The sequence below is a fragment of the Neomonachus schauinslandi genome, chromosome 9, assembly GCF_002201575.2.
Source record: "Neomonachus schauinslandi chromosome 9, ASM220157v2, whole genome shotgun sequence".
NCBI lineage: Eukaryota > Metazoa > Chordata > Mammalia > Carnivora > Phocidae > Neomonachus > Neomonachus schauinslandi.
Window position 1 is genome coordinate 61,886,748 of NC_058411.1, and position 12,599 is coordinate 61,899,346.

The 12,599-nt window shown below is 42.1% G+C and overlaps 1 protein-coding gene across 2 annotated transcripts in view; it reads right to left on the bottom strand.

The window, feature by feature from the left end:
* The window catches only part of NPAS3 (neuronal PAS domain protein 3), an 840,191-nt gene that overhangs the window by 61,005 nt on the left and 766,587 nt on the right, over window positions 1-12,599 (bottom strand). For both annotated transcript variants that reach the window (XM_044917919.1, XM_021695392.1), the window contains one exon: window positions 1,159-1,277. In XM_044917919.1, coding sequence (XP_044773854.1) covers window positions 1,159-1,277 — 119 coding nt within the window. The remainder of the gene's footprint in view (window positions 1-1,158; window positions 1,278-12,599) is intronic.

The following is a 12,599-nucleotide window of genomic DNA, read 5'->3' on the forward strand; positions in this document are numbered from 1 at the left end:
GGCCTCTGTAGGGTAAAGCTCCTGCAGGCGGAGCTGCCTGGTGCCTCTCCTTTGCTTCAAACCCTGTTAAAGGTTAAGCATGTTCCACATGTGCCCTTCAGACGGGTAGGACAGCTAAAGGTCGTTCATGGAAGGGCCTGCTTCCCTACCTCCTTCCTTTTTCTCTCTGAAGAATTCATGTCAAAGAAAGTACCCGACTCTGACTCTGGCAGCCGCTGGTTTCTGATGACTTATATATGGTTTTTAAGCGCAATGCTAATGACTCTTAAGCATCCCTGACAATGCTACAGTAACCCTAAAGAACTGAGCTATCAGGCGCTCTCAGCTCGAAAACTGGAAAAGGTTATGCCGGCCACATCTCTCGTACATTCGGTTGCTGCGTGTCCTCCTGCATTTAGTAAATATTGTTTGGGAGACCGGTTAGTGTGTTGTAAAATTGATAAGATTCAGGTTGCCAAAGGCATTTCATAAATTTCATAGGTCTTAATTTATGTTGCTATAGTAACTGAAATGTTAGGATTCCCCGACATTAGGAGGCTTTTGTATCCTTACCCTTAAAATGATAATAATGTAGATTATGACTCCAGATGTGGTCTTTGCTGTTGTGGGGAAACATGTGCTTTGTATGTTGAGTATTCTGTGGATGCTAAGGTATGATTGAATGTGCAATAATTGTAATTTCAACCAAGATTCCTGACGCCCAACCTGATTTTCTTATTTGCGTATATGAGTCTTGGTGGCCAAGAGGTTAGTAAAATGGACAGTCTTTCTCTAAAGAGAAAGGGGGAATTTGAAGGGAGAAGCGGAATTCTTACAAGTAGCCGTTCTAGAATGCTTATCTTAAGGACTGATATGAATTTGGTTCACCTACCGCATCAAAGGGAATTTCTAGCAAGTGCTGAAGACCTTGGTGCATTATTAACAAGTGTTTTAAGAAAAGACACTATTGAGGGATTTAGTGCCTCAGCAACATCTGAAGTGAGAATGAGAGGTGTAATGAAGCCCGTACCTTGAGACGGGAAAATAACTAAGAACCCGATGGGCGGCTCAAGGTCACAGGCGTTAATTATATGGACGCAAAGCAGCTGGGAAACTGGATGCAAATGACCTAGGATTGACCTGAGACAGAAATATGTCCCTTCCCCGAGCCCAGCTTACCTTATATCCTGATGATTTGATGTGCACTCCGCGTTTGGTCAGAGTAGATTTCATTCGGATGAAAAAGGAACGCTCAAGGGTGTTGTCAGTGGTTAGCAGACTGGGGCTGGTTGACTCCACTGAAGAATACAAAAATATATACACACATGATTTAGATGTCTACACAGCCCCTCACAGCTACTGCTCAGGTGCAATCCTTGAGTTCACTAAAAATAAATGACTGATGGGTGCTAAGAGTGTAGTAATCAATTTACCTCATTTAGAAAATGTTTACTTTGCAGAAAATAAAAAAGAAAAATTAATGAATCCAAAGTAACTCCATTCCAGTTTCTGACAGAAGCTTTTCAGGCCTCTTAACTTCCAGCAGCTCGCCAAGTAGGGTCTAAAGTAAGTAAGGGCAGCACACCTTGAGACTTGGCAGGTGCACATGCACGGAATAGTCATGAGAAAGGAAGACACCATAGATGTAAGGAATCAACCAAGACTGAGGCAGACAGGCTGCTGATGAAGAGTACAATCACTTGCTCTTTGTTCTCCCTGCAAATCCCTTCTTGTAACATTTGCCCCCTGGGCAGTTCTGAGGACCATGAAACTGTATCCTGGCCGGGATCCTAGCCCTCCTGAGTTGGTCTCCTTTGTTGTGGGGAATAAGAAAGCATAGAGTCTTCTCAATTGACTCATGATAGAGGGCTGAGAGTGGGATGTATAGACAGAAAGGAATAAAAACCACCAACAACATCAACTGTCCACGGCTGTTTCTAATGGCAGCTTGCCCTCCGCCCCCATTGGAACAGGATATTAACAAATAATAGTCTCCTCTCTTAAGCAAGACAGTTACTCTTTCCCTTCACACACTTTGAGACTAAGTGGAACACTTCTTTACTTCTGAAACTTAAAATGGTAGTGTGCAGTCTTGTTGATCTAAAAACACCTTTCGGCAAACAGGCCACACGGCCACATAACATGGCCACATCTTCTAAGGGATTTTGTCAGTTTAAGTGTTTTCCTGCAAAGAAATTAATTTTGGCATTTTTAAGCCTAATCGATACTGTCTAATTTTGCTCTTCTAGAATAGTACTCTAAAGTTTAAAGAATTTTTCTGAGTCTAAAATTAAAAAAAAAAATATGTCCAACAACAAACAGGCTTTGTTTTGAGAAGCCTAGCACTAATTTTCTCAGGGGTGAAGGTATAGAAATCTGTGTCACAAAGGGACTTGTAAGAATTAAGCATATATGAAAATAGTTATTAAAACACAAAGAAAAATAGGAAAAACAAGCTTTTGAACTTTAAGAAACGTATTCCATCTATTTCTAAGGGAAAGAAATGTGCTATTTTTTACATGAAACTTGATGCTCAGATGAAAGAATAGAAGCTCCTATAATAACAGAAACCTTACTGTTTGTGGACTATAGCTTTTCTTGTATCATTCCTGTCTAACTAAGACTGTATTTTCCTATGTTTGTGGCACTTCTGTTCTGGGGAGAGGGAGCCACTGACAAGTGTCCCTTTCTTATGTGTTTCTCTTAAGATTTTTTCTTTCTTTCTTTTTTTTTTTTTGTTTTAGAGAGCATGGATCTGATGTCATTTTAAATGTACAGCTTTTTATCACTCGAGGGAAAAGCAGAGCCATGTTATATTTAGTACTTTCATTTCTTCTGATTAAATATGAATTACTATGAAATTTTTCTCATCATCTAACACGCCATAATACGCCAACAGCTTTTTAATACACTATATAAGCACAAACTTCTGCTCTAAGAGTTTAATTTGCCCCTCTAATCCAATCACATCAACCTTATTTCTCTTATCAGAGATTCCCATTTTGAATTAAATGAGCTCATTAGTTTTAATCAAAAGCAGAGAGATCAAAACTTAAACGTAAATGCTTTAGATCAGAACTGTCAGTCAGCCGTGCAGTTCTATTTTACTAAAACACAAGATCAGAGACCCTTAGAACCAATTTTTTTCTCGTAAGGGATGCCGAGAGCTTGAAGATGCTATATCCTTTATTTATTTTTTTTCCCTCCCTTTCCCAAGGACAGATTATACATTTAAGGTTAGACTTCATTTATAGCAGTTCTTCATCCTGGTGGAAATGGAAAAGTATGCCAATCTACTGTTGTCCCTTTCACATTTATTGGCACTGGTCCTCAGAGACTTGAACTAACAGGAAGCCATCAGAATCCACACCACAAACTCGGCCTTAAAAATTCAGCTCTGTGCAGCAAGATCGTGTTTGCAATAGCTGAGGAAAAATGAAACTTCCCGCAGAAGTGAGATGTATTTTAGGGCCAGGGTGCTGGGGTACCCTGACTCCAGGAGGAAGGAACTGGCTCACTCCAGAAGAGTGAATAATTCAGGCATCATTAGAAACTATTGTTTTCAGGACGTAAAATTGCAGAGTACAACACTTCGTGGGCACGGCAGAGACTGCAGCACGGCTGCTTCCCACTGGGTGACAAGCTTTGTCTGAGCTGTGGGGGCTGAACATGGCGTCCTGCGCTGACTGAGGCCCTGCACACAGCACCCCCCCAACCCCCCGTGTGTTACAACGGCAATTGCCTAAACATACAGGGGTGGCGGTAATTAAACCCAGGACAACTGGTGTGAGAGGAATGCTAAGGTCAGGTTTTGCTCCGTTGACACTGAGATTTAAGATCTAAACTGGTCTTCAAGCTTTATTTCCAACCATGGGGGAATGGGGAGTTGGGCAGAAAGTGAGGGGGCAACTTAGACCAGAGTTTGATTTCTGATAAAGATTTCCCTTTTCATTCCGTATGACTTTCTAGTTCTGAGGACGGGGCAGGAGTAACATGGCACTCTGTCCCTTTCAAAGGGACACGTAACAAACCCGTTGGCAGCACACACTGGCCTTGGCCGTGCTTCCTCCAAGGGCTAGCAAATACACGCTGGTTATCCCATCTCTGACAACGGCGTCTCTCATGTGAAAGATGAGTTATCCGCAGGTGACAGGTAAGAGCAGCAGCTTTCCAAGAGAAGCTTTCTGAGCGTCTCAGGTGAGAAGCACGATTTTGATGAAGGTTCTGTGGGGAGAGAGCATGGCCTTGGTGATGTGCAACATGTCTGTGGCATTGAATAGAGAGTGTGTGTGTACACGTGCGTGTAGATATGGATGTGTGTCTATGGGGGGGTGAAGAGGACAGCGTGGCGAGAGAGGTGTCCTTAACACTGGTGCCCTATAAAGACGGTGGGACCAGTCCACATCAAAGAAGCATTTTAGAGTGCTTTCTAGAGATCAGATGCTTTCCTGTCAGCTTTTTGAGGCAGGCCATGATTGCTGCATGCTCTGATAAGAAATTTGGGATTCAGAGAAGCTCTATCCGGTGCCGGAGACAGAGGAGAAATTTATGGGTAAAACTGGATTAAGTGGTCAAAGCCCAGATAGGGCCAGTTTTGACCCATGAATTATAAACGAGGAGCTGGAAAACAAAACACAAACGAGACCCACACAACTCAAAGTTAGATAAAGAAATATACTCTCTTTTGCTGAATCTCAAGGGCCTCAACTTTTTAATAAATCTAAATTATCTCAGCTCTTGAAATGTCAGTTTTTGCATATTTTGTAAAATTTACAGAACAATTTATAGCAAAGTTGTAATAATTTTCATGTTGGCAAATGCCACCATAATGTGAAATCGTATCTGCGTTATTTCACATTTGTTTATGAATCCCTGACTAGCATTGTAGTTGCTGCTTCCTTATTACTATGTAGGGGCAGGAGGTGAGGGGGGAGTTGGAGGAGGAAGAGGAGGTAGCTGAGAACCATCTAGTTTTACTGGCTAATCCTAGGGCCAGGTCCCCCTGAACACTTTCAGTATTCTTTCCAGGGTCTCTGTAAATAGATGAGGCCCCAGCATAAAGAGGGTCTTTCTTTCTCATACACTACAAATGTTTTCAGTGCAACCTCATGTCAGAACTCTCCAACTGCCACCAAATCCTGATGTAGTAGGGAAGGAAAAGAAAAATTAAGTTTTGAGAAAACGAGGTTGCTCCTCAATTGTGAACAAAGTATTTTTCCTTTTGAAGGGGAAGTGGATTGGGCTATGTTGCTAACATATGAAGTTAAATATATTCTTTTCCTATTTCATTGCCTAAATGAATCTTTCCTTTTTCAGAGGTTCTGTACACACAGGGCAAACCAAAGTGCAAATAACCAAAATGACTTTCACAAGACAAGGGAAGACATGTTGGTTCATTTTGCAATTACCTCGATGAAGCCAAATTGTTTCATTGTCATATTCTGTTAGCTTTGTTAGATACTGATGTATTTTAGGACTTTAGAATGAGTATGTGACAAGCGATTTCTTTCCTTACAAAAGTTTTCCTGCGCTTCCTCAGCCACCTGGAAGTTATCTATGGTCATATGGCTTTCCGTGGTCAAGGAAATGTGGGCCAAAGTCATGTGTCGCTTTCAGGTGGAATCTTCAAAAAGAGCCAGTCTCTTACTAGAAAGAGGTCCTCTCTCTTTTCCTCTGCCATGGTGACTATCGACATTTCAGATGGTGCCTGCTCTATCAGCCTGGGTCTTGGAATGAAGATAGTGTGGGACAGAACCCACAGCTGACCCTCACAGAAATAAATTTTTGTTATAATTTCAGAATGGTTTTTTATGACAGCCTAACTTAGCCCATACTGATGGGATACAAATACTCTATCTTTATTATATAATGAGAGTCTGTGTTGTCCAAGCCTTCCAGCTAGTCACTGGCAGCACACAGACACGACATATGTTTGTCTGACTCCAGAGGTCATGATGTGGCCAAATACTGTTATAGTTATTTATATCCTCATTTTATCTCTTATGCTAGGTATTCCAGGGCATCAAGGCTGACACAGGTCTAATTTGCATCCCCTTTACCACCTACCATGGTTCCTTGTTTCCCAGAGCAAAAATTATACATACATGCACCTAAATACATATATGATTTACATATGTCTAATATATTCAAGAGCTAATGTTGACTTCAATGTAAAAAGATCTTCCCAACCTAGTTTCCCAATAGTAGGACAAACATGGCAAGTAAATCTTGTCTCACAGATGGTATCCCAGTAGATTTTATGTTTACCCAGGATGACAAGTGGGGTCATTTAAAAATGCCAAAATTGTTCGATACTCCTCCTTCCAAAAGGCAGAGTCTATTTTCTCTCCCCTTGAGTGTAGACTTGGTGACTTACTTCTAATAAATAGCACATGGTGGAATTGGCGGGATATGACTCAGTCATGGCAGGGAGAGTGGCTTCTTTTTTGCTCTCTCCTGGGTCATTCCCTCTGATGGAAGCCATCTGCCATGCTGTGAGGACACTCGCACAACCTGGTGGAGAGGCCAGCGTCACAAGGAACGGAGGCTTCCTAGTGAGTCATGGTCACACGAGTGAGCTTAGAAGTGGACCCTCCTGCCCCAGTCAAGTCTTCAGATGACTATGCTCCGACTGATATTTTCATCGTAACCTCAGGAAAGACCCTGAGCTAGAACAACTCAGATTAACTGCTACTGGATTCCTGACCCATAGAAAATATGTGAGATAGCTTTAAGCAAAATATTTGGGGTGATTTGTTACACAACGATAACTAACCATAATATCCACATTGACCCTCTTTTTGGAAAAATGACAGCCTTGTCTCGGCATGTGACAACAACATGGGTAAAACTCCTGTAATAGTGAGAAGGAACGCACTGCCCACAGTGCCAGTAGCCAGTGAATTCACATACGCAAGAAACACTACCTGCAATGCCGATTTTTGTAAGCAGAGTTTATGTTTTCAAAGGTAAATGCTCAATTGATTTTTTAAAATGTGCGATTTGTAAAAGGTGCTATCAACGCTGTCATCTACAAGATTGGGAGATCTGGAAAGGCAGGCCTGATGTCTTGCTTGTCTCTTGTTATATCTATTCCCTGCTCTCCCCCTGCTTCCCTTATCCCGTCCTACACCCAGGGACCCGCAAGTGCCCATGATGGTGTTTCACATAAGTTGTCACTCAGTGTGCGTGCGGAATAAACTAACAGTCAGATGCTTTCTTTTAAGAATTATTATCCCCTTTACCCCTGCCATGGCATGCTCACAGAACACCTTGGCCCAAGACTTGGTGTTTTGTTGTTGTTTGTTTGTTTTTGGGGTGAGGGAATCATATGACTTCTCCTTGTATTCATCTCTAAGGCAGCATGTTCTGCAAAAGGTTACTTTGAGTCATGGACCAGTGGTTTGGTAGTTAAAAAAGGATGGGTCTGATTTCCCCCGGAATTAGAGAATACTTTGTTCTCTTTTGGAGAGTTGGCCTCCATCTCACTGGCCTGTCCTTTACCACGTGCCGGGCAACTCTGCAGGGGAGGACAGGCTTCAGTAGACTAGCCTGAGATCCTTGGCCACGGGGGCAAGGCAGTGCCCACCATTTTCTGTGAACACATGGTGCACCACCCTTTGGATGTCATGCAAATGCAGTTCCAGCCAGGGCGCTCTGGCTCAGCACTCAGCCCCTATCAGCTTCGGGGCTTGCTCTGGAGTACGACAAAAAGAAAAAAACAACAACCCAAAAAACCCCTCCAAAAAACCCCCACAAAAAACAAAAAACAAAAACAAAAAACCCCCCTGAATTTATTTAAGCCTCATTAAGGCTGATTCCTGCTCCCACTCAGTTGTGAGTCTTCAGCTTTGTTTAGAAACTTGTGAATCATTAACTGAAACTCTAGAGCATAGCTGTGAAAATAATTGTGGTTCAATAATGATGTAATAAACTTTTTTCAAAGTCACATTAAGAATAATCCGCCAAAAAAAAAAAAAAAGGAGAAAAATAATAATCTGCCAACCATGCCACCTGTCAGCACACACTCTCTGGCAGTGTCTGCCTGCCCGGGATGAAAATCATAATGCATAAGGTTGCCTTTCAGGTTTCCTGTGCCTGGCAGGGGTTGCCGCTTGGTGAGGCTGTCCCCTGAGGGGGAGGACAGCATTCAGACGGCACCTGCAGCTCCGCACTTGGTGTGTGGATGACACCACTCTGGGCGAAGAGACACAGTGTCAGAGTCAAGCTGCTACCAGTGGGTGTTTCTGTACACAGCTACTAAGCCACAGGAAAGTTCAAGGGGAAAATCCGGGTAGTGTAAAGATAGCCTTTGAGAGTACATGACATCCAACGTGACCCATTCTGCTGCAGGCTCTGCACTCCCAAGAACATGCCATATGAATACTGCAAGCAAGTGTTTTAAATCTTACTGGAGATGCCCTATAAATGTTGCCACTTGAGGGATCTATTCTGGGAGAGAAATACGGCATGTCCTCCCAGGATGCCGTTGGATTCCATTACCAATATTGCGTATGGGATCGAGTGTGGCAATGCTTTTATCACGACTATAAAGTGGTTATGAGCCAATTCCTCATATAAAACATACTCAGTAACATTGAGGCTTCCCCCCCCCTTTTCTGTTTCTTTCTTTTATTTCCTTCCTTTCTTTTCTCTCTTTTCCTTTTTTTTAAACAACAAACATGATGTCAGACAAAGGGCATCAGGACTTGGTCTTTTGTAGTACAAAACAAAATAACAATACATAAACACCTTCGTGAAGGCAGCTCAAAACCCCATGTTTTCTATTAAAAAGTCATGTTCAATCTTCACTGTTGATAGAACCGAATAGCTAACACAGAGAACATTGTATATCAGAAAGGTCAATAGTTATTATGAGCTACAAATATATTTTTTTCCATCCTTCAGGCTGTTTAGCGCATATCACAGCATGAGCAGCTGTCTTCTTTAATGCTTTTAAAATTAGAATCCCAAAGAGGAAGAAAAAATTATGGTTGCAATGATTGCTCTTTGCTTTTGTAAGTTTACTTTAATATACTATTTTATATACATGAATCTTCCGTGCAGCCTATCCATGGGGCAGGTGCCGGTTGCCAGGACCGAGTTGAACTGCCATGTTTATTTTCTTAGCATTCTGGCCAAATCTCCATTTCGGGAGCAGATGTTGTCGACATACTATATTTTAAAAAGGAGTTATATAGAGGAGTCTGGCTACAGAGGCGCTTGCAAACACACACATATGCATTCTGCTTTTTCACTGCTTTAAAGCTCTGTGACTAACTACAACAATGCCATGTGATGAGAAACAGCTATGCAGCCCTGGCTGAAAAATCGGGTGGTGGTTTGAGCCATTGATACACAAACTCTCTCTCTTCAAGTGCAGGCCTATGGACTGGGAGCACACCTCTTCAGGTTTTAAAGGTTGATCTTTTGCCTGTCCCTAGGACTTTTTTTTTTTTTTTAAAGATTTTATTTATTTATTTGAGAGAGAGAGAATGAGAAACAGCATGAGAGGGAGGAGGGTCAGAGGGAGAAGCAGACTCCCTGCCGAGCAGGGAGCCCGATGCGGGACTCGATCCCGGGACTCCAGGATCATGACCTGAGCCGAAGGCAGTCGCTTAACCAACTGAGCCACCCAGGCGCCCTCCCTAGGACTTTTTGCCCTTACTCAACACATGACCCTAAAAGACAAGATGAGGTTTTAAAGTAGCACATGTAAGCACTTGTCAGATGTTTTATTATAGCTCACTTAGCCTTTGTTCAGTTATTTAAGTACTTACTGAGTATCTACAATGAGCTGGAGCCATTTGTAAATGTAAGTGCTTGCATTTTGGAGAAGGGGACATAGGCAGTAACTTCTGGCGGTGATGAATGCTATAGAGAAGTGCAATGCGGAGTGAGGGGCTGGAGAGCGAGGGGGTGATGGGTGGTTGGGTGGATGCAGGGGCCTCACTGATGGGAGGGCTTTGGAGAAGACCTGAAGTCACGTTGATCAGTGGGTGAAGATACCACGCACACCTCACATCGTAACTTTAGGACTTCGGACTGGTAAAAGGCTTTATAGAAAACCATTATTTGGATAGGTATGTACTAGCGACCAATTCTAGATGTTACCTTTTGCGCTTTTCTTTTTTTTGGTCCAAAATTAAAATAAGTGCTATACTAAAGACAGATAATTTAACATGTAGGAAACCGAGGGAGGAGTTAATGGACATAATCGTCCAGAGCGTTCAGTGCCTCCCAGACGTACCTACCGGTATTGTCCATCCTTTGGGCAACTCCAGAGGGAGGAGCTTCAGGACAGAAGGGGGAGAAAGACTGAGTAAATAAATAAATGACCTTCTTCTCTTTGGTGAGTTTTGGTAACGAAAATAAGGAGACCTGAGCATGTTTACTGATCAAGAAGGTGTACACACTGGAAATGGTAACTGAAGAATTTAAATCTTAAGGGACATTTACTCAGTGACTGAGAAAGCCTCTGAAATGAGGGAGAAGGAGAAAAAGGAGGATGTGAGAGAGAAAAGAGGGAGGGGGGAGACAGAGAGGAGTATGATGGGAATGGCCTTGAACAACTTAATTTCAGTAGAGGACATGGGAGAAGGAGAGGATTTTGAAAGTGAAAGCAGCTACCTAGCAGCCCAAGTGGGCAAAGCAACTAGGACTGATAGAAAATAAGTAGTAAGACTGCACAGTGGCTGGAAGTTGCTTAATTTTAAGAGCACCAATTTTCTAGGGTACCCTAATAACAATGGCTTTGTGGTCTTTCGAGGTAATGCTCAGGATCATGAACTTCCCCCAGGGATGCGAGCTGGCACAGTGGGAATAAAAAAAGTCCTTAGAGTGAGGGATTGCCAAGGGTTAAAAACGAGCAAGTGAAAGTGACAGAGTGATGGGCTGGGGAAGAGAAAAGGGTGATGGGGCAGCTGGGCGGTGACCCGGGGGGAGGCAGCCAGGAAGGGGGCTTTGTTCAGAAAGGATTTGTGAAAATCCTGTTGATGGCTTTTAGATAAGTTTATGTTCTCTCTCTCTCCATTCTGTGTTCACAGAAAAGCTGGAAAATATGAAGGAGTAAACCAGAAAACAAAAAATTATCTCTATAACCTTAACACTCAGTTACAGTCACCATTAAAACTAATGTTTTGTTGCAGTCTTATTTACTATTGATTTATATACTTATTTCACAATTGGGACCATACCTGTATCTCCTGCATTTTTTAATGTCAGTCATAGCTCAGTGTGTGATAATAGTAGTACTTTTATTAGACACCGCTCGGGGAATAAAAGGATATTGGGGCTCTTGGTGGCAAATCAGCTTAAAAAAAAAAAACAAATCAGAAATGAGAGTATCTGCACTTGCCCGTAGGAGTATCACTTCAAACACACTATTTTTACATGGCTATGTAATGTTCCATTGCTTGGTGACGAATTTCTTTGAAATTAATCTTGCTTCAACTTTCTTATTATTTCTTAGGGTGGATTTCTAGAAGTAGTATTACTAGGCCAAAGAACATGAGCTTTCTTTTTTTTTTCATAGATTTTTTTTTTTTATTCATTTGAGACACAGAGATACAGAGAGAGAGAGAGAGAGCATGAGCAGGGGCAGGGGGAGAGGCAGAGGGAGAGGGAGAAGCAGGCTCCCCACTGAGCCAGGAGCCGGACAGGGCTCCATCCCAGGACCCTGGGATCATGTCCCGAGCCGAAGGCAGACGCTTAACCATCTGAGCCACCCAGGCGCCCCATCTTTTTTTTTTTTTTCCTTAAAAAAGCTAATGTGTACAAATTGATTCTGTGTACCACTTTGCAGAAAAGTTATGCTTTATCAATTTACATATTATCAACAGTGTTTGATGGTGTTCATATTGATTGCCCTCTTAAAATATTTGTTCTCACTTGATAAAAAAACATTAAATTAGCAGAAGATTCAGAGAAGATACTTTACTGGGGTCTTCCTGAAAAGCAGTATGTAAAAACATCTCACATGTTTAATTTGCATCTCTATTTCTAATGAAGATGAATGATGTTTTAATCCATATTTATTGGCCACGTGAATCTTCTTCAGTGAATCCTACATTTATGTCCTCTGTTTTCCCCTAGAGTTTTTAGTATCTTTCATATCAATTTGAATGAGATAGTTACCTTTATTAAGGATATTATATTTTTTAAATACTTACTTATTTTAGAGAGGGGGTGAGGGCAGAGGGAGAGAGAGAGTCTTAAGCAGACTCCGTGCTGAGCACAGAGCCCAACAGAGCTCGATCCCATGACCCTGAGATCAAGACCTGAGCCGAAACCAAGAGTCAGATGCTTAACCAATGGCGCCACCCAGGTGCCCCAAGGATATTACTTTTGACATACTTCTTGTAAATATTTTCCCATTTGTTTGCCTTTCCTGTTTGTAATGTGCCCTGATACATGTTTTTAAATTTTATATCGAGAAGTCTATATGTTTTTTCCTTTGTGACTTCTTTTTGTTACACTTCTATCTTAGAAAGGTTTTCTCCTTTTTTTACACAGATGTTGGGCATGTTAAGAATGAAGCATGGTTAAAAGTCAAGGGATGGCTCTGCCAATGGGTGGCTAAAGGCAAGTCAAAGAACGAGCTTTTCGAGCTGTGGCATCAA